This window comes from Electrona antarctica, assembly GCF_951216825.1.
Source record: "Electrona antarctica genome assembly, chromosome: 12".
Classification (NCBI taxonomy): domain Eukaryota; kingdom Metazoa; phylum Chordata; class Actinopteri; order Myctophiformes; family Myctophidae; genus Electrona; species Electrona antarctica.
This window is the reverse complement of record NC_136793.1, coordinates 21,280,807-21,303,306: the sequence shown is the minus strand read 5'-3', so window position 1 is coordinate 21,303,306 and position 22,500 is coordinate 21,280,807. Positions and strand designations below refer to the sequence as shown.

At 43.6% G+C, this 22,500-nt stretch overlaps 2 protein-coding genes across 4 annotated transcripts in view; one reads left to right on the top strand and one right to left on the bottom strand.

The window, feature by feature from the left end:
* LOC306933290 (protein transport protein Sec24C) overlaps positions 1 to 11,077 on the bottom strand; it is a 13,712-nt gene extending 2,635 nt beyond the window's left edge. The window contains exons 1-19 of one of the 3 annotated variants that reach the window (XM_079515439.1): positions 10,971 to 11,077; positions 9,388 to 10,165; positions 8,836 to 8,906; positions 8,239 to 8,292; positions 8,009 to 8,120; positions 7,768 to 7,895; positions 6,877 to 7,012; positions 6,431 to 6,540; positions 5,867 to 5,979; positions 5,253 to 5,444; positions 4,828 to 4,924; positions 4,095 to 4,199; positions 3,571 to 3,738; positions 3,199 to 3,295; positions 2,556 to 2,704; positions 1,751 to 1,889; positions 1,191 to 1,312; positions 559 to 738; positions 1 to 189 (exon numbers count right to left, since the gene is read on the bottom strand). The exon at positions 1 to 189 is cut by the window's left edge and continues 18 nt beyond it. In XM_079515439.1, coding sequence (XP_079371565.1) covers positions 1 to 189; positions 559 to 738; positions 1,191 to 1,312; positions 1,751 to 1,889; positions 2,556 to 2,704; positions 3,199 to 3,295; positions 3,571 to 3,738; positions 4,095 to 4,199; positions 4,828 to 4,924; positions 5,253 to 5,444; positions 5,867 to 5,979; positions 6,431 to 6,540; positions 6,877 to 7,012; positions 7,768 to 7,895; positions 8,009 to 8,120; positions 8,239 to 8,292; positions 8,836 to 8,906; positions 9,388 to 10,114 — 2,889 coding nt within the window. In that variant the 5' untranslated portion in view covers positions 10,115 to 10,165; positions 10,971 to 11,077. Of the gene's footprint in view, positions 190 to 558; positions 739 to 1,190; positions 1,313 to 1,750; positions 1,890 to 2,555; positions 2,705 to 3,198; positions 3,296 to 3,570; positions 3,739 to 4,094; positions 4,200 to 4,827; positions 4,925 to 5,252; positions 5,445 to 5,866; positions 5,980 to 6,430; positions 6,541 to 6,876; positions 7,013 to 7,767; positions 7,896 to 8,008; positions 8,121 to 8,238; positions 8,293 to 8,835; positions 8,907 to 9,387; positions 10,166 to 10,818 lie in introns of all 3 variants that reach the window. The other 2 variants (XM_079515437.1, XM_079515438.1) reach the window with 2 other exon arrangements.
* Positions 11,078 to 13,274: 2,197 nt separating this feature from the next.
* LOC306934338 (hydroxymethylglutaryl-CoA synthase, cytoplasmic-like) lies at positions 13,275 to 14,717 on the top strand (the record flags this gene model as incomplete). The annotated part of the gene is made up of 1 exon (XM_079516907.1): positions 13,275 to 14,717. The coding sequence occupies one exon, from the start codon at positions 13,275 to 13,277 to the stop codon at positions 14,715 to 14,717; it is 1,443 nt and encodes a 480-aa protein (XP_079373033.1).
* Positions 14,718 to 22,500: the final 7,783 nt, after the last annotated feature.

Sequence of the window (22,500 nt, the reverse complement as noted above, 5' to 3'; positions counted from 1 at the left end):
CAAGAAGCAGCTTGCGTTGAAGAGATGGACCAGGGTTTGCACGGGGACCTGACTGCCCAACCAGAGCAGCAGGGCCAGGGGGCCGTGGACCAGGTAGACGCCTGCAGGGTCCAGGCTGGCGGCGCTGCAGCGCACCGCGTCCGCTAGGTTGGGGGAGCTAGCGGCACTGGAGTCGTCTATTGACAGAGGCTGCGGGCAGAGAAAGTGAGAGTGACAATATAGAACACAGAACCAGAATCACTGCAGGCACCTTAGGACCTGCGGAGGGGGCTAAGTATAGACCCCTGGGCCTGGGGGACCCGAGTCAACAAAGTACAGTATATAGGGGTTTAAGTGGTATTGTCCTCAGATTATTTATGGCCCACCTATCACGATATGTCTAAAATATTGTCACACAACATCTTTGATTGCACTCCACTGATGGTAAAAAAGGGAGGTAGAGAGCATTTATTTTGTTAAAACACCACCAGAACCAAACCTTTTAAAATGTTTCATGTTGTTCAAATACATTTTCCACTCCAGACATGCTCAAAGTGATTTGTGATGATTGTCACATACCAGCGGCAGCAGCAAGGGGTAGAAGTGAGTGGCCGTGCTGCTGGCGTCCATTCGGAGGAGCTGGCACCATAGCTGGAGCCGCTGGGGGATGGAGCTCTGTAGGCCTGGCAGCAACACCTCACTCTTCCTCAGGCTGTTGATGTAGACGGGCAGCGCCCGCAGGTACTGGGGGAGGACCAACTAACACACGCACACAATCTTTATAATGAATCTATGGTCAAAAGATATAGCTGCACTGACCAATATTGACAAATGTGAAATGATTAGGTTAAGTTCAGTTAACAATAATGTGCAATTATTAGTGACACACACGACTGCTTTGGAAAACGAAAACAATTAAAATAATAGTGTGTGGTTGGAGGTATGTATGTACTATATTATGTTGGTTACATTTTTAATATATTTGAGTAATTCAAAATGACAAATATTGCCAAATTCAACTATCTTATTGTCAAACCTATTCCTATTGATAATTAATGCACAATCAATGTAATTCAAACTGCCCTAATTTTGTAAATTACACTACAGTATGAAATTTAACCTGATGAAGATCTCTTGACCGAAATATCTTTTTCCCATTTAAAAAACAACAAAAACCCGGCATGAGGCTGATTAGAACAGTATCTACGTACCTGTCCTGCAGACACCAAGGCAGAGCTGCAGTGTTTGCGGTAGCAGGCGAGTGCTTTTGTCACCTCTGACTGCAGTTCCTCCCTTAGCTCATGCAAGGGGCGCTGCAGCGCTGCACAGTATGCTGAGGAGGGCAACAAACCAATGTCAACATAGACCACATGGACTGGCTTGGCCAGTCAAAACAGGACAGCTACATTTGTGGTGCCCACCGTCCACCCATAAGGCAATTAATTGCATTGCAGAACCAGTGCAAACGTTTTCAAAACAGTGGGTGTAGGTTTGTTCTAGCCTACCGTATATATTGAATCTTCAGGCATAGATCTCTGATCGTCTGGTTACCCGAGACATACGCTACCCATAACAATAATGACAATGATCGTCATGGTCGGAAAGGTTTCAAAAATAACATGGGAATAGCAAAAGGGGTGGATAAAATATTAGATTTTATAATATAAGATTTTCAAAATAATATTGTGAGCTGTGAGCATCTAGATCGGCTTCTTTGTTTTTGACATCATCGACACTGTCGATGATAATCGACAGTGGGTTTCGTACATACTCCTCTTGCAATAGAAGGTGAGCAGCGTTTGAGCCTGACAGTGGCGGAAGATGTCCTGCAGGTGGCGAGAACAGCGCAGAGTCAGTGTATGAACCCGGGTCCTCCTCTCACCTCTCTGGCTGCTGTAGGAAAGCACCACCTAATACAGAGAGGAAGGCGTGATATCTAGACATCCAGGGTTCAGTTTGCATGTGGCGGGCCCTGTTATGTCTGTTCATTAATTGTTATCGCAATAAGAAACAGAACTGACTTGACAATGGTGATTCTGCTGCACCTAGGGACTCTGTTTTTTGGGGTGCTTGTTTTACAGCGCCGGCTACTACTAGTAAGGCGGGGTTATATAACCTCACAAAAACTATGCCTAAACCTAACCCTAACCTCACCAAGACTATGCCTAAACCTAACCTTAACCCTAACCTATAAAACATCTACAAGGAAGTACTTCGGAAAAAAGCTGTCAAGATAGCAAATGACCCCTCTCATCCACTCTGCAGGGAGTTCGAACTACTTCCCTCTGGTAGACAGTACAAAGTACCAAAAGCTAACCGTAAATTTTTTTTTAATTCCTTCATCCCAAATGCCATTAAGGCACTAAATGATACCATGTCTCGCTAGATTTGTTGTTTTTAATGTATTTTCCTGCATTTTTTGCCGTGTAAGTGTTGTTGCTGTTGTTGTAGCTGTTTTTTTTTACTGTTGTTGAGACCGAAGACAAACTTCAATAAATGAAACTAACTAACTAAGAAGCACCCATCAACTCCCAAGCTCTGCAAAAAAAAGGTAGTCCCGCTGCACTTAACTGTACCTGTATTGCGACGCCCCTCTTTTCATCCAGAGGCCTGCAGTGTGTGAGCTCCACAGCCAGCGTGGTGCGCCAGTCGAGGGTTGCCAGGGCCACCTGACTGGGACCTGGCCCTGGGACAACCATCCCATAACACCCAGACACTCGCAGATCTGTGGAATGCAAGACATATTTTTGAGAGAACGCCCAGATATCAGTATCACACTTAAGTCCTACACGCGCACACGCACACGCACGCGCACACGCACGCACACACACACACACACACACACACACACACACACACACGAAACTTACTCTCGCTCACAGAATCCCTCGTGCACACGTTGGGCTATATCTTGCGCCACCCCTTAACCCTTAACCCTAAACTAATTTGCCATTTTTTACTATTTAAAAAACCTTTTAAACCTTTTAGATCTACAAGCTCACAATGTCTCGATGTAGATTGGCTAGTTGAACTATTTTAAAAGGTTTTTTTAAATAGTAAAAAATTGCAAATTAGTTTAGGGATAAGGGTGGCACAAGATGGAGCCTGTTATCTCTTTCGCATTCCATCTTTCTCTTCCACTATGGGAGCGAATGCTCATGCACGGCACGCTAACACACAGACACACACACACACACACACACACACATAAACACACACCTTTGCTGACGTGTATCTTGAGCTGAGCTTTGTAGACTGTCTCGGTCTCCACACTCCTCTGCAGATCGGTGCTGAAACGCTGCCTGTCCATCTCACCCTGTGGGGGGTAAGAGAGGAAAGTCCAGCTGTTGATACAGTATAAGAGACAACCAGGTGATGAGTGCATCACCAAGGACTAAAGCCTGATTTATACATGTTGTGCCATTTAGCATTTTCTTCAAAAGACACTTTATTCTACTAATCCCATTTTCTTCAAAACTCACACAAATCGTGCAACGTTATATCGGGAGTCATGTGATGAACATGTACAGTATCATAACGATGTTTGATATTCCCTAACAGCGATGGAAAGGTGTACAGACCTCCCCTTACCTGCAGGTTGCTGTAGGTGTACAGAGCTCCTCCTGTCAGATATGGAACGTGTCCCGGCCAAGCCCCTCCCACTTCCTGCTGGGACAGGAGGTAAAGGTGCACGCCACAGCCCTGACTGATACAGTCATTGGCCAATGAGACGGCAAACTCTGATGGCTGGAAGATGGACTGGAAAATGGAATTCAATAATTTGTGTTTGTCAAGAATCAAGAAGAATCATTCTTCTTTGTCACTACTCTACTCATACATACAAGCAGCGACGTGTGGTGAGGTTAGAAATACTGTGCAACATCAACATAAGAACAATATCAATAATAAAGCCAAGATAATAAGACTTGTGAAGAATTACTATAGCAGCAATAGCAACATCAGCAGCTGCATAACAACAAAATGAAATGTGCAACAAGGCATAAGAATGTACCTGTATAGAGATACCTTGTAGGTTGTATATATGCTATAGCAGCAAGAATAATGGAACAAGGCATAACCATGTGTACAGTTGTGAGCGAGCGTGCGTTTGTTACCTTTGGTTGGTTGGAGCCAAAGAATGCTGAGGAGCAGTTTGTGTGAGCCCCTTCCACCAGAGGGGCAGTATGGAACATCAACAGCTTCCCTGGACAACTCATCGCCTGTAAAGCAGCAAAAATGAAACAGAACAGAACAATCATAATATTGTCTCAATTGGAATTTAAAGAATTCTGGTCGGAGTCTTGCCTTTCTTGACTTACTCTTCAAATGCCTAAATTGTACATTGAAACTATTTAGAATCCCACACAAGTAGTATGGAATACAATTCCCTTGGGTGGACTTCAATTGGCATTACACAGCTGTTATGCAAAAGATGATACATGAAACAGTAAGAACGCGTTTGTGAAAGAGTCTCCTTTCCCCCCCTTTTCCTTCAGAGCTGCCCAGATGTTTGTCTTTTGTTTTTTTGTTTTTTTGAGGGAAAAAAAAGAAAATGTTGTAACTTTGGTCACCATTGAGAACATGGGAAATATACCTGTAAGAAACGAGCACAAACGATTCTAATGCACTTGACCACATGATGTAAAGCTGTTCAATATCCTTGTACACAATGACCAAAATAAAAACATAATTTCAAAAAGAAACAGTAAGAACACAGGTATGTACAGCCATGTACATGTTACCAGAATATTCCACTGCTCAATACATAGAAAATAAATTAACAGAGTGCCTCCAGGTTTTATAATAAGAATGGGTTGTGGTATAATTATGCATCAGATCCATGCTGACCTGAAATATGGTCAAAGCTGCTGTGAGGGGCATCTCCAAAGGAACTCCACTGGAGTCATCACACTCTGGACTGAGAAGAGGGAGACGCTGCAACACACTGACGCACGTGCGTGCACGCGCATGCGCACGCGCACACGCACGCGCACACGCGCACACGCGCACGCACACACACACACACACACACACACACACACACACACACACACACACACACACACACACACACACACACACACACACACACACACACACACTTAATGCCTCAGTGAAGTACAATGTCAAAGTTGGTTAATAGCCAGATTTAAATTTTCACTTTGGAATGCGGGGCATCAACTAGCTGCTAGTTGATGGTCAGACTGGTCTGTGTGGATATGACTGTTACCTGCCAAGACTGTCTATGCAGCCTGTGTGGATATGAATGTTACCTGCCAAGACTGTCTATGCAGTCTTTGAGGGCGACGAGAAGCCCCTCCCGCACAGGGAGCTGCAGGTCCTCCGTCTCCGTGACAACCAGCATGTGTGGGCGGAACAGGGCGGGGCTGAGGTCGTAGAGGTGGAGCCTGCTGTCATAGGTCATCAAACCCACCCGAACATCTGATTGGGCATCACAGTCCTTCCTCCAACCAATCAGATAAAAGACATAAACTGACTAATAGTGCCACACCAAAGCCAAGCAGTTATGGTTGATTCATACTTCAATCAATGTTTGCTTGTATTGGACACTATTCAGCCACGCTGGGCAAGACCTACAGTACGCTGTAGACACTATCATTTGTTTTGGGCGGAAGTTGCGGGATTTGGGCGGAAGTACCGCTCAAGGAAATGACGTTGATGCTACAAATCAGTTTACATTCTCCGTGAACGAAACAAGTGTTGTATCCGGGGGAAATAAATCTGACGGATGTTCCGGACCGACACTTCCGCCGATAGCGTCTCTGCCTTAGGTTGTGACCAGGCTTTTCTCTTCGCAGATGAGTAAGCCTGGGACCGAGGCTACTATTCAGCAGGGTGTGTGTGTGTGTGTGTGTGTGTGAGATACCTATTGAGAGAGGCGAGTAGAGATTGTATCTGTTGTGTTATAAAGTCCAGCTGTCCTCCTCTCAGTGCTGAGGCAGATACGTCTACAGCCAGCAGCAGCACTGCAGCTTCATCCTGGGATTGATATATATGGTATACAGCAATTTTACACGTGTACCGTACGCGCTAATGCATGAGTGCACATCTGCAGCACACATTCATAGTGGCTTCTAAGAAGTACAACATTTGTACAAACAGTACAAATGCATTCTAATGAATGAAAATAGACTACAAACGTCCTGATGTTGTGACATTTATTCATTTTTAGGACATTTTGGTGGGGGAATATGAAAGAAATATTGAAATGCTTTCCAAAATTATTTTTCCAAAAAGAAAATTTGATTTTCCATTCTGTCACTGACTTCACCTCCGTGCGAGGGTGAGGCACTGTCGCAAAGAAAAACAACTGTTTTCTGAATAAGGTTTGAACCATAGATGGCGAACCGTACGATTAAGATTAAACAATACATCCTCGGTACTGTACATACACAACGCACACAAAGTTGACAATAGTAATTAATCAAACCTTCTGAGAGTTGAGGATCTCATAGGATCCCATATTGAGCTCAGGCCTCTTGTCTCGATCGACTCTGACCCCATCCACCCCCTTGGTGGGCTGGTAGTACTGCCAGGGCACTGACAGACACACAGACACACAGACACACAGACACACACACACACACACACACACACACACACACACACACACACACACACACACACACACACACACACACACACACACACACACACACACACACACACAGACTCTGATGTTGAATCTGATACTGTAAATGGCGAAATATGTATGTGTAGAAATGATGCCCAGTTTTCATTCATACTGTCAATATTCGAACAGTAAAAGAGGCCCAATGTGTGCCAACAAACACTATTTGACACTGAACCCCCACTGAACGCACAATACAAGTCAATTGAATGTTTTCCAAATCATTTATTTATTTGTTGTCTTACCTTCGCTGAGTTTACCACAGAAGGGACATAAAAATCTCTGGCCACAATCCTGCCAGTCCATCCCAGGGCACATGTAGGCCCCACATTCTGCACAACCTGTCACACACTCTGCCTCACCGCACACTGGTAAGGACCACTGGGGGACACACAGACAGGCAGGTAAGCCCAGAAACATAAACAGACACAGACAGACAGAATATTGGCTATTTTCATTATTTTTTCTGTGACGCTGTATTTGGGCAACGCATCAAAAAATCTATTAGAATGTTTTCGTGTTGATTTGTTGATATATTAAAAAGATCACACCTGTGAAGTGAGGGGCGATCGTATCATCGTACATCATCATACATCATCATCATACATCATCTCATTCCGGCCAATCAAAATTTGCGTCCTCACCTTCGACTTCAATGTTTGTGTTAGGCAATGTTTGTGTTTACACGAACATTCAAAATTGTCCATTCATTGTCAATGGGAGGACAATGTATGTAGGACAAAGTTTGTGCACAAAAGCTGGACATACCTCAAAAATCACACCCGTGTGAACTGAGTGGTGCAGTGACGTCACACACTAACCATAACAACCATGCTCACCCCTACGTGGCCCCACGTACAGGTACAAAGGTACACAGGTACATACAGACAAAGCTGGTTATTGGAGTGGTTTGCACCACTCAAAAACAAAAGGTCTTTTGTCTGTACCCGTGTACCTGTACGTGTGTGTACCTGTACGTGGGACCCAAAAAAATGAGCATGGTTACTATGGTCACTGACATTACGTCAGACCACAGCTGATCAGGCTATATAAGACCTTGCACCACTCAGTTCACACGGGTGTGATTTTTATAAAATGTTTGATGAATGTGTGTGTGCGTGCGATGAAGCACCAACCTCTCCAGGAGTTTCTGTAGCCAGAGGGGTGATCAGAGCCCCTAGGGGCAGGTGGCTGAGCAAGGCGGTCTGGCCCTCACAGGGCACACAGTAACAGGTGGAACGGATGGCTCTGGGACTGGCATTACCTGGACAGTAGCAGAGACACAGACACTATAGGTTAGGTTGTGTGCATGCGTGTGCGTGTGCGTGTGTGTGTGTGTGTGTGTGTGTGTGTGTGTGTGTGTGTGTGTGTGTTTACCCATGTCCTCTACGATGCAGGCTGTGGTAGCTAGTGGGGGAAGGGAGGAGTAGGGCTCGGACATGAAAACCTTACCCTCCCATTCTGCCCTGTCCTCTGCCATCACCAACACCTGAGAAAGAAAGAAAGAAAGAAAGAAAGAAAGAAAGAAAGAAAGAAAGAAAGAAAGAAATGAGTATAACTGACTGAAATGGGTGAAAATAATCATGCAGTATGAGAGGAGGGCTTACAGCGCTGGGCAGCAGCTTCGGGTCCAAACCATAGCGAGACTCGGAGCTGGGAGACTGGAAACAAAGTACAACCACCAAGTCAAGACATGTAAACTCACCTCATGAGCCTGATGCTGGTTTTCTGATGGGAACGTTTAATCTCTATCCAAAGAGATCTAATTAGGATTTATGGTTGATATGATAAAGATGTTATTTATTTAGTTCTTATTGACATTTTTATGTTTTGAACTACCCAAAATCTGAATCTTCTAGGAAAATCTTTGAATGTAGATTGCCGTCCCTAGATGTGTCACAGAGACAATAATTATTTTGGGAGCGTTTTACCCATTGCTGGTTGTCTGAATACAAAAAAAAAAAAAAAAGTAATTAAAATGTTGACATATTATTGCTTATAGCAGCTTTAACCCTAGCGTCATTTCGCAAAACTATATAAAAATATATATATCTACAAACTGACATGTTGCACTGCAATGAGTTGTGAGCAATTGATTAACTGTTGCATGCCTAGTGATCAGGGAACATAACACATACACCCAACATAACATAATAATATAACAATAAGATGAAGATGTTGTTGGTGCTGTTATTCATTCAGACCATGTTCTCCTCTTCAGATGGCTTTCTGCAAGGATGGTCAGCTGGTGCGGGAACAGGATCATATATGACCCCTGAGGATAATATAAGGACAGAGGCAATGGATTGTTCCAAGTTAATACGCTAGTTATATCAATACAGTTGAAATTGTAGTTTTTGAACTTCAAGGACCATACTGGTGTTATTGTATGTATTTAGTCTACTTTCAAGTCATGTATAATTTCTATTTTGCCTACACATTGTCTCAATGCATGCCTTTTTATATAATATTTATATGTATACTGTATATAATTACCCAATTTATATTGGGTACAGTAATTATATTAAAATTTACTGTAAAACTATCTGATTCTCTAGCTAATAGTCCAACAGATTTGAGGGCGCTAGCTGATCACCATTGGCTTCCTAGTCTATAACATTCAAGTTAAATACCTCAATGCGTGGAGGTTCACAGCAAAAAGCTAAAATACATGTGAGCAAATTTAGCAGTTTGCAATATTATCTCCAGAGATAAACAGTCAGTCACTCACACAGACACATGCCATAAAGACGTACCACTATAATGCGGTGTTGGAGATGCCCACTGAGCTTGTTGTTGGACAGGAGAGGTGGGTGAAGTGTGGCCAGGGTCGTAGCCAAATCCCCCAGGAGGGGAAAGAGGAGAAGAACCCAGGTCTGGTGGTCTTCCACACATGGTCTGAGGTATGCTTTGTGGTCCCTGGTTCACACACTGCTGCATCGGATGCTGGGGGGTGGCCGGTTCTTTCTGATACGGTGACTTCGGCCCATTGAATAGACCCTGGTGAGCATATGATGGTTGGACAGGAGGGGAGGCTGCTTTGCGGGAGGTGCAGGGGGCACATGGTGACATGGGTGGAGGTCTGCAAGACTGTGTATGTCGGTTTGAAATCGGGAGGGAAGGTGGAGGAGGTATGTTTCTTCCTTGGCTTACTGGAGATGTGGATAAAATATGAACAGGTTGTGCATTCTGGTCAGTGCTGCTAGCATGTAATGCCGTGGCTGGATAACTGCGGCCAGTGTGAGATGTTCTGCACAGTGCATCATAATGAGCATCGTGTGAGGGTGCTAGGATGCTGTCGTTTTTCTGATTGTCCTGGTTGTGATGCTCAGAGGCTGGTAGGTGATCTGAGGTCAGGTTGAGATGCTGTAAGTTGGGTACAGGGTTATATTGGGGTCCATGAGTTGAAGCAGGGGACCAGGTGTTTTGGCCCACCCCTGGCTGCCAATGCGCTTGAATCTGATCTCCTGTGGGATCATCCATTGTCCTCCATAACACTCAGTGATTGGGCCTTTTCCAGATTGGAGGCATATCCTGATGTCATGTTTGTAACACAAAAGCAAAGCAAAGCAAAGTTACTATATTTACCGAGGGTAACTGGACTAAGCATCAGATACTTGTTTACAGCCAGGCCCTGCTCATAGAACATTTCATGGTAGTGGTTCAATGCCTTGCTCAAGGGCACTTCAGCGGTGGTAATTTTAACGTGCCGGTCCGGGGATACGAACTGGCGACCTTCCGGTATCAAGACCGCTCCGCAAACCGTTCGGGTCAATGCAATTGAAATCATCAATATTTTTGTTTACACTGTACACAGATCTTATTATGGGTCCAGCGGTGGCCGAAGTCTATCCAACATAATCATCAATCCCTTACAGGTCCATTAGGTTTAATATGCCATAGGCCTACAGTCAGTTAAATACAGTGAATATGTACTAGGCCTACTGGGCTAGATGACTTTACGACCAACATTCACTGTTGTATATATATTGCATATTTGCGACAGACAATATATGAAATAAACTTGACTGTCATATCAGACGACCTGTCATGTGAACCATGGCTACATTATAGGCTACTATAGCCTACAGTAGCCTATGTCAACAGTCAACTTCCATCTCTAAAGATCTAAGATCGTCATTAATAAAGAATATCGTTTTTTAATTTTGACACATTCAATAAAGTACCTTTTAGACATCATTGGCCTGGTATCGCACTTACACTAAACGCCATCAGCATCATTTCAACGTTACTGTGACTGTCAACCTGCAGTGACCACAACCTCCAATTCATCCAAAACCGTGAAATGATCAACCAAATGGACCGAGTTCACATTTACATTTGTATCGCGGTGTTAATTGGTACATCGCGTTGTTTCATTTCGATGGAGCATTATTTTATTTCCCCAAACCGTCCTGGCTGCAGCGAAAATGAATTGAACCTTGCCATCATCCGTAGAAGCACGCTGAGGCGTTTCGGTCTCGATGTGAACGTCACCGCGTCAACGTCACATATATAGGACCGTTACTTTGAACCATGAGAGAGTTACGATATTGAGGGGGCAGAAACCGAGCGCTCGAGCGCTTCATGCGTCCATGCCACGAAGGGGGACAAGCTGGAGTTTGAAATACATTGTTTTCAACGAGGTCGGCGCAAATAAGAGCTATTTTAGGCATGTGTGCAACATGACATTGATTGATTGATTGATTGATTGTTTTAAAGTACTGTTTTAAAGTATTGTACAGTGACAACTAAAGTCTCTGTAATGTTTATGTTGTACGAATCGATTACTACAAAACAATCTAAAACTAGAACTGCACTCTGTCGAGTGCCTACTTGCTTGTTGCACACAAGTAGGCCATTTAATAGTGCGCAAGCAGAGCGTGCAAGTACTGTCGACCGCCACAAACTGTCAAATCTCAGCTTCTCTGTGAAAGAACGTTTGAAATATTGAATTATTAGGTTTAGCTATTTGCTACGTAGACCTACCTAGTTTTTGTCTCTTTCAACAACAATTCCTTGCTCTTGTTCCTGGGTTTACCTTCGGTTTGGTGGAACACTAGCTCTCAGCAATCCCTTTAGTCTGTCCTGGCTAAGGATTCATTTTGTCCTGGCCCAACGTTAGTCTGCTCAGGAATATGCTGATGATTTGTCCTGGCTATCTAGAATACAGCTCTATGACTTACTTGAAAAGTATTTACCTGTCTTACACTATTTTGAGATCTGTTGAAGAACATGAAGGTAATTCTATTTAAGCATTTCAAATTAATTATTTCGTTACGTAATTAACAACAATCAATTACGTAATGTTGTAATTAATACGAGTGACGGCTTTCGATGGTGACGTATATGTCGATCAGTGTCGGGTGGATTAAAGGAAATGCCTCTATGTATATGTAATTTGTAAGTTGATTAGCGGTATACTGTGGTTACTTTGCGTATGCCCCGTTTGATGCGTATGTATCGTAGCAGCATATGACGTCAGGGTATAACTGCACTGGTACAACTAGCTCTCAATGATGACGTAATAAAGATGTGGATTAAAGGACCCAATGCCAGGGTGTAATTGGTTTTCGATGGTGACGTAATGACGATATGTTTTAGTGTCAGGAGGATTAAAGGTAATGCCCCTATGTATGTAATCTGACACCACTGCCATATCAAGCACAAGTAGTCATTACGTCATAACGCTGGCACGGCGCATACACATCAAACATACACATCGAAGCACTGGACATCATTAAAGCTGCATGGGCTGTTGCCTGGGTCCAATGCATTTCTGCCTACTTCCGGTCCAGGACTTGTCCCTATTTGTTGTCCCCATTCTCAATAGAAGTCAGCCGCCATTGGACTGTCCCCATGAAGTGAACAGAGTTTTCGTAACTCTGTCTTACTCAGAGCCATGCATAGGGTGCGTTCGGAAATGCGCTCTGAACGCACTGGTGTGCTCTCTTGCGTTCTCGTGCGTTCGTTTATTCAGTGCACTCTGTGCGTTGTCATCCGAAAATCCAGTGCGCTGCGCACCGGGTGTCCGCAATGTGCGACCCTACCCTGAAGCTGGGGTTGTCCGGTGTCGGCGGTGTGAATGCGTCACAGCTGTGGTCGTTCGTAAATAAGGCACACTGTGACGTCACCGCCCAGTTTGACAACTCTCGGAGGGAGAGAACCAAGGCTCGCCCCAGTGAGGCTCTTCAACGTTGAAGCACTGGGCCCTAGTGGTAAGAGGAGGGACTACAGGCGGACCCGTGGATTCATGACCGGGAAACCCCGTGCAGCTGGGCTTTAACATTGAGCGCTCGGTTGCACTTCCGCATTTGACCACCAAAATTTGGTGGTCAAATGCGGAAGTAGACGTTCTGAGACGGTTCTTCCGGGTGCTTCAAAACGCCACTGAGCAACTTCCACTGACATGTATAGCGGAGGGGCGGGGCTTCGCGCCAGTTCAGTCTCTATCCTTCTTTATATATGGAGAGAACTCGTCAGTAGGATTGACGTCACGTTGGGAGCAGAACATGTATAGATGTGTCCTAATATGGGACAATGGTCTTACCGGTATAAATAATGCACTGTACCGATAGAAAACGGGCCCTTTTAAGTGGATTGGAACCAAATCGAAGATTTCTTTAAATGTATTGTTGGCTTAATGTTCGAATCAGATCCCGCAAGCATCATGGCGACCACGTGGCCGAAAGACGTGGGCATCCTCGCCATGGAGGTGTACTTCCCCTCACAGTATGTGGACCAGGCAGACCTGGAGAGTTTCGACGGCGTCTCCCCCGGTAAGTACACAGAGGGCCTGGGCCAGGCGCGTATGGGTTTCTGCTCGGACCGCGAGGACATCAACTCGCTGTGCCTCACCGCCGTTCAGCGTCTCATGGAGAGGAACCGGCTGGCCTACGACAGCGTGGGGCGGCTGGAGGTGGGGACGGAGACCATCATTGACAAGTCCAAGTCGGTCAAGACAGTCCTGATGCAGCTGTTCGAAGCCTGCGGCAACACGGACGTGGAAGGGGTCGACACCATCAACGCCTGCTATGGGGGGACGGCGGCACTCTTCAACGCTGTAAACTGGGTCGAGTCCACCTACTGGGATGGCCGCTACGCTCTGGTGGTGGCGGGGGACATCGCCGTCTACGCCACAGGAAGCGCTCGGCCCACGGGTGGTGCTGGGGCGGTGGCCATGCTGGTCGGAGCCAACGCTCCTCTCGTCTTCGACCGAGGACTGCGGGGAACACACATGAAGCATGTGTACGACTTCTACAAGCCTGACATGCTGTCGGAGTACCCCGTAGTGAACGGCAAACTGTCCATCGAATGCTACCTCAGTGCCTTGGATCGGTGCTACTCCGTGTACCGCGACAAGATCCAAGCGCAGTGGAAAAAAGAGAGCACGGACAAGCATTTCAGCCTGGAGGATTTCGGTTTTGTGGTCTTCCACACGCCATACTGCAAGCTGGTGCAGAAGTCCCTGGCCCGGCTCATGCTGAATGATTTCCACAGCAACCCAAACCCCAATACTGAGACGGGACCCTTCGCTGGCCTGGAAGCACTCAGAGACGTGAAACTAGAGGAGACCTACTTTGACCGGGACGTAGAAAAAGCCTTCATGAAAGCCAGTACTGAGCTGTTTGAGCACAAGACCAAGCCGTCGCTCCTGGTCTCCAACCAGAACGGCAACATGTACTGCCCTTCAGTGTACGGCTGCCTAGCGTCTGTCATTGCTCAACACACACTTCAGCAGCTGTCGGGTCAGAAGATTGGGGTCTTCTCCTATGGGTCAGGACTCGCCGCTACATTCTACTCTCTCACAGTTACACAGGACAGCACACCCAGCTCTGGACTGGACAAACTGCTCGCCAGCCAAAGTGACCTGAAGGTCCGACTGGACTCACGGAGAAAGGTGCCCCCTGCCGTGTTTGCTGAGAACATGAAGTTACGAGAAGAGGTTCACCACCTCGCTAGCTATGTACCGCAGAGCCCAGTGGTCGATCTGTTCCCTGGGACATGGTACTTGACACAGGTGGACGACCAACACCGCCGAATATACACCAGACATGCCAATGATAAAGATCTGCGCTCTCCATGAGGTCAAGTGTGTCAAGAGTGTGCTTTTCTAGAAAACATTTGAGATGTTCATTTGAGACACACCCCCTTATACAAACCCATTGTAACTTCAAACTCCATTTTAACCATGATAACATCCGTCCTTGGTTCTGGTGACTCATACTGCCTTCCTAGGGGGTTGTGTTTTTGAGGGGCACAAGCCCCTCCAATGTCCAGCCTAGATGGTGTTTGTGCAGTTAACTTGTGCACAAACATTGCGTAACACAAACAATGATGACGAAGCTGAGGACGCAAATTGTGATTGGCCGGAATGAGATGATGTACAGTATGATGATAAGAGCGCACCTCACTTCACACGGGTGTGATTTCTTTCAATTACATTTTTGAGGGCCTATATATTAGTGTAGAAGTACCGGTATGTATGTCTGAGCACGGAAATACCTTTTGTTCACCAAAGTGCACTGTTGCGCAGCCTAACACACACCCGTACAGTACAAATATTCTCAGATCTACAAGCTCACAACGTGTTGCCGTGCAAGTACAGTACTACGACGAACAGTACAGTACAGTACAGTACAGTACAGTACAGTACAGTACAGTACAGTACAGTACAGTACAGTACAGTACTACAAAGTATAGTACAGTACTACGAAGAACAGTACAGTACTACGAAGTACAGTACAGTACTATGAAGTACAGTACAGCACCACTCACTTCAGACGGGTCTGATTTTTTAATTTATTGTCTCCACCAGGCCGAAGGGGAGAGTATATTTTGCAGTCCATCCGTCCGTGTGTCCATCCATCTGTCCGTCCGTCCGTCTGTGAAAAAAACGAAATAAAATGAATGAAAAAAGTAATACGGCAACAAATACGTCCCCCTCACATTAGAGCTTATGTTTCACACTAAAAGAAGAGACATGAAGCGTGATATGATTATCAAATAAAATATGTTATTTATTACACAATACAATACAAACTTAAACTGCTACTTAACTTAAAAGTTAACAAACCATTTAGCTTTTTACAGAAACAATGAAAGATATAAAAAATATAAAAGCATATTCAATGTAAATAAAATAAAAGATGAAAACAAAATAACAAAAGGTGATGATAAAGGATGAAGCATTTTATGTATAATTAAATTATATGTATTTTTATTTATAATAATTTTATAATTTTATGTATAATAAAATAATATAAAACATACTTAATGTACAACACAAAGTAACAAACCAAATTAAACCATCTTTGTTATTAACCAAGTTCATGACTGATGCAAGTATATGTGCAGAGAGAGAGGGGGGGGAGTTTTTTATTGATTCATTGATTGAATGCTTTATTGGAGAAAAAGAATGGAGGTGAAAGATCAAAGGAAGTTGAGAGTAAGAAGTTAAGAATATCCAGTGAAAAGAAAAAACATTTTAATAATTTAATAATTCACAGTGAGTAAGATTTGTGTGTACAGATTTATGTCTAACAAATTTACAAATAAATGAATAAAAAGATGAACAATATTATCCATATCCCCTATATTTACAGACAGAGAGCAGGTGTTTCACTCTAACATGAGGGAGGGTCGGTGGTATGGATGATTATCTGTGCAGTTATGAATGCAGTCCACTAGGGAGCACAATCATACAAGAGAAATCTTTCATTACGGTCAATGGAGAAAACCAGCTACAGTATAAGAGAGAACACAAACACACAAGTTTAAGTACACATACAAGTACAAGTTTATTGTTGGAGATTAAATGTGTTAATCGTGTCAATCGTAATCAATAAAATCACACAATTATTAAACTGAATGTGTGTTGTGATGAGGTTGCAACACGTTTCATTTCTTAAAGAATAAAATAATGTAAAAATGTAAATTAATAATCCAAAATGCAGTCCAAGCCTCTTAAAATAAACATTAATATGTCCCAATGGTAGGCTACAAACCACACACAGTATAGGCTACCTGTAACGTACAATCAAATGGAATACAACAGATAATGCAGGAATATTAACAAATTAAACATGTTCAACTCACCATGAATGCTAAGTGTATCTTATGATAAAACAATTTACAGGATAGATTCCAACACACACAAATTTTAAATGTAAATGTCTGAAACTATATTAACATGAATCCAACAATTAATATAAAAGATAAGTCACCAAACAAGAATGCACTATTCTTTATTTAATTTAAGGCATTTGGTGGCTTTTTATTTGTTTTAATATGTGATAGCCATGTCTAATTTACACAACACTAATGAGAGTTGTCATAGCTGGCTCATGCTATGGCAAAGATTGGGAGGCAGGAGACAAAGCAAGACAATAAGACTGAATGAACTGAACTAAGGGCAACATAACAAGGCATCGGATCCTATGAGGTGTGGAGTCAGTAATCAGTGGTGTGGTGGTGGAAGGAAAGAATAAGGCAAACATAACTAAACAGGACATGTAGGCGAGCAGGGAGTGGCGGCACAAACGGCAGGTCTGCCTCCTCTGGACCTCTCTGTGTGAATGTCAGGGACATTGCTTTTATAGCTCTCTGGGGCTTCGTACACACATATCAGACGAACATGCTCTGTGCTGTCCGTGTTTCATGGCCACCTCAATGCTTTTCCAATGGAAGTCACATGGTTTGACCAAACAGTTTTGTGTGATGGGGGGCAATCAAACAAGTGTTTGGTCAAACCATGTGACTTCCATTGGAAAAGCATTGGGGCGGCCATGAAACACAGACAGAGCACAGCACAGTTGTTCTTTATGTGTGTACGAAGCCTGGAGGCACAGGGCCCAGGTGCTCTCCAATGAGCGATCAAGATGGAATGCCCCACCCAGGCTCACCTACAGTATAGGGAGACAATTAGGCAGGTGCTCCCAATAAAAACGTCTGGGTTTCCGGCTAGGTGCTCCCTAACCACTACAAAATGAAATGAAATGAAATGATTACTATATTTACCCAGGGTATCTGGGCTAAGCTCAAGAACTTGTTTCCAGCCAGGCCCTGCTCATAGAACACATTTCATCGTAGTGGTTCAATGCCTTGTTCAAGGGCACTTCAGCGGTGGTAATTTTAACGTGTCGGACCGCTGATTCGAACTGGCGACCTTCTGGTATCAAGACCGCTCCGCTATCCGTTCGGCCACCGCTGCCACTACACATACATCACAGATGGGGCATCACAGAGTGCTGTCAAACAAGTCTACGAAGCTATGAAATCCATTAAAACATTTAATCTGCAACACAATTTAATATGTAGTGGTGGTCCCTGCTTCATCTCTCTCTCTTAACTAAGGAGTCCTTGGCCTGAAAAACATTGAAGATCTCTGAACTAAATCAAACTAGTTAGCAATAACAAGATCAAATCTTGACTAAAGTAAATATATTTTAAATCGAGGAGCAATGAGGTTAATAGGAAGAATACAGGCTCCTTGGGGACCCAACGCAAAGACAACACAAGAGACGGTCACGGCCACACAGCCAACTCAAGGTACGGCCACGGAGCCGACTTGGGGACCCAACACAAGGACGACACAAGAGACGGTCACGGCCACACAGCCAACTCAAGGTACGGCCACAGAGCCGACTTGGGGACCCAACGCAGCTCCTCCAAGGAAAACCACCAAATTAACGGAGCTGAACGTGAATCCCCCCCCACCGCCCACCCCTTTTTTCCCTCACTGTATATGTTTCTTTTCCCTTTTTACCTCCTTTATGATGAATTCCTGTTCTGTCTATAGAAGTGTCTATTTGTACGTCTCTAAATGTTTTGATGATTTGAACATGGTGGACCCTATTGGAAACAAGTGTAATGCTTAATTGGGTCGTCCACTCACAGTTAACAGCCTTTGTATTGAGTTTGTGCTTGAAATGTACTGTAATTCTGCAAACTGTTAATAAATTCTTCAATCAATCAATCAATCAATCAATCAATCCACATCTGGCATCTTCTGCTATACCTGAAATGCTCCTATATTTACTGAAAATCCATTGCAGGCCTTGCACAGCCTCAACCAAAGCTGTCCGAATGACCACAAACCTGTTGCTTTGACGTCTGAACTCTTTGAACCCCTGGCCGCAGCCATCTCTTCAGGGTTGTCCTGGGGCTGTTATCACTTAGCATACTTTGCATAATAACTGGGACCATGCAGACAACTTCCAGTTTCTTCTAAAAGCTGCACATTTACCTCTAGAGGTCAGTGTCCTCAACTCTTCCACCACTACCTCTGCATGCATGGTGACACAACTCTCTCTTGAGACAGACTGAATCACGTCAATAAGGGAAAAAAGAGGGTGCTGTTTTTTCCTTTATTTTTTGCCGATGGGTTCTCAGCTTGGCTCCACACTGACCTTCACATATACTAACAGCCATACAGTGTCAACCTCTTCCTCTAAGGGAATGCTTCATCGGGCAATGTATATAATTGTAACTTTAAAATAAATATATAGAAAACTAGAAAAAGTGCCCCTCGGGGCACAGGTCTCCACCAGGGCAGGTCAGGTTGTGGCCTCCTGGTGGCGCTATAATAGGCCAATGTGAAAAGGGTGCCATTTCTTCATATGCCTTTGATGGCAATTGGATGATTTGAGGCATTTTGTTCCAAAAATGTGTTTTGCAAAAATCAACCTGTTGGTGGCGCTATAACAGGCCAATGTGAAAAAGGTGGGATATATTCCTCAGCCTAGTAAGAAAATGTGTGAAAGATTTCACGTAAATTACATGCTGCGTTCATGATTTGAGGCTTTTGTTCCAAACGGGGCAATCTTGCAAACTGTGAAAGCCAATTATAGCCAATTAGGATGGAATATGAAATATCGGACAGATCCGACTTGAGCACATGACCATAGAGATACTGTGTAACGATTTGTGAGATTTTTGGACAGAATCTGGAGGAGTAATATAAAAAAATGTGTTTTACAAAAGTCGGCCTCCTGGTGGCGCTATAAAAGGCAGATGCGGAAAATGCAGGTCAAAGGTTTGTCCTTGGCCTCTAGGGAGTGTGCATGCAACATTTCACGCAGATCTGTGCAGTTTTAGGTAAAGAATGTGAAAAGCTGCCTCATGGTGGCGCTATAACAGGCCGCTCTGGAAAATGTGGGGCAGAGGTTCATCGTTGGCATCCAGGGAGTGTGTGTGCAAAGTTTGGCATCGACCGGGTTAACGGTGCCGGAGATTAGCTGGTAACAGACGGACGGAAGGACGGACACACACACACACACACACACACACACGGACGGAGTGCAAAACATACTCTCTCCCCATGCCTTCGGCCTGGTGGAGACAATCACAAGAGATACTGAATTGGAATATAAACATTTTTGTTCGGTTCTCAGGATATATTCCTCTATACAAACCGCTGGAGCAATCAGTACCAAATTATTAGTCATCGTATCTCATGCAGTCATCGTTAAATTAGTCCATGGCTTTAGTTGTGCTCTATTAAAAGATGAGCATGTATGTGCTTTCTGCAGCAGAACCATCACCAGCTAGTGGTGTTAGAGTTGATGGAATCAAGGAGACATCCAAAATATTATTAATATTAATATGATGAAAGACAGGGGACGTCTGGTGAAGATAAAGCAGAGGTGGCGTGCACAGATAGACACTAAGGGGTGCTAGAGCTAGACCCTTTTGACAATGTGCCCGTTTGAGGGAAAAAACTGTGTATAGTGTACAGTATGTGGACCATGGTGACATTGATCAATTCTTGATTAAAAAAAGCTTCTAATATATTATTTAGGCCCCAAAATCTATAAATCTCACACTATTAAGGCAACCGGCCCGTCCAGCCGGTTCCACACGCTGCACAAGGTGCCCTTTTTTCACTTAGCACCTGCCCCTCTAAATGTCTGTGCACACCACTGTAAAGCAGCATTTCCTTTCAGTATTCTGAATACTTTAAAGATATATCTCCACGTTTGGTTGTGACTAGGGAAGACCTGTCACTCACAGACAGCTGTTCCCATAATTCATACTAACTACATGAACACATCTACAGTCAATCATTAGAAGTTTAATGAATACAAATGGCAGGTGTAAACGTGTCAAGATGTTCTGTGCATTCTTGGTACCATTCATTTGCATCCATTTTTTAATTGTTATTACAAAGATGATTATCAGCCACAATAGTATCTACACTTTGGCTTACAATACACAATCCTCTATCTTTTTTTTTAGAAGAAGTAACTACATTGTATTATAAATATGAAATTTACTCCTGTTGAATGTTAGGTCAATATTTTACTGCGATGAATAACTAATAATATAATATATATATATATATATTCTAACTAATAATAGCCTCGTTCTCTGCAGATTAGTGATATTGTCTGGCCACGCAAGGCTACCTGAATAATACCCAGAGGGTGCATTTATTCCCCTTGAGGTATAGGGTAAGTCATTTTGGTTAAAACAAAGTGTTTTGTGAAGAGGTTAAAGCACTATATTCTGATAATAATCATTGCTATAGCCAGGGTGTTTGTTCAGTAAAAATGGTCTCCCTGTCTCTCCAGCTCTTTCATTTTCAGGTGGGTTGCAGTTATAATTTTTTTTCTACTCATTTCTATGTGTCATCACTTGCAGATGTATTTATCCTAACTGGATAAAATTGGTGTCTGGCCTGAAAATACATTTTCATTACTAAAGAGCTGGAGCCTGGAGAGACAGGGAGACTCCTGTTACTGAACAAGCAGTAACTTGAGTATCATAATATCACTTACCCTGCCTTTTAATAAAGTAGGCAAAATAAGCAGCGGTCATATAGATACTATAAAAAACCATCTGGGCCCCAAGAAATTAGAAATACCTCCAAATATCACACAGAGAAGTTGAGAGAACTCAAAAGCTGCATGAGAAAGGACTTGGTTTTATACTTTCTCAGGAATGGGTTATCTCCAAGTCTTAGGTCGATTAGCTTAACTTCAAGTCCTCCATACTGGCTGAATAGCAACTGTACAATATAAGCATCAGTTTGTTGAGTTGTAGCATATATGTTCCATTTTCAGAACCCATTGTATGAATGCACATATATTGATTTGATTGTACTTAAAGTGTAATCTCATGTACAGTACATACCTGCTACTATGTGGACCACATTTATGTCTAACCCTATGCACCGTATGTCTAACCTTGTGTACCTGCTGGTTTGTGCTACAGGTATGTGTATATTGTTATGACCTGGCTCATAGGACATACAGTTACAACATAAATTAACTGAAACCTATAACAAAGAATAGCATTGAGTGTGTTGAACTGTACAAACCAAAGACTAAACTAAGGAAGAAAAGCTGCCATCAGGGAAAGAGAGAATTAGAATGACCAGCTGGGCTCCTTTCAAAGGGAGGATATTGGGAATACTGCTGCCAATCCCACCTGATAGGAACCCCACTACGCAGCCTGCAAGACCAGTGGGAAGACACAGACAGACAGGGGAATACACACAGGCCTTGTCAAAGGGGCTGTGATAATATGTCATTTAAATATATTAGCTTTTTGTCTGTCCTTGACATGTTTTTCTTTACTGTAGATGTATTTTCCCTTTGCTCTCCTCTTCTTCTCTTTCTCTCTGATTGTATCTATTTATTTTAAGATGATCCTATTGGCATCATACTTGTTTATTTGCATTGATTGTCTTATTTCGTTATATAATTGAGACCGCAGGTCGCATTACTATGAAATCGTGCATTTGCAGTCAGTCAGTCAGTCAGTTGTTTGGTTGGTTGGTTGGTCACCCCAGTCATGACTTGTGACATCACGTCATTTACGTGACATGACATCATCATGTCATGTCATCATCATGACATGACATC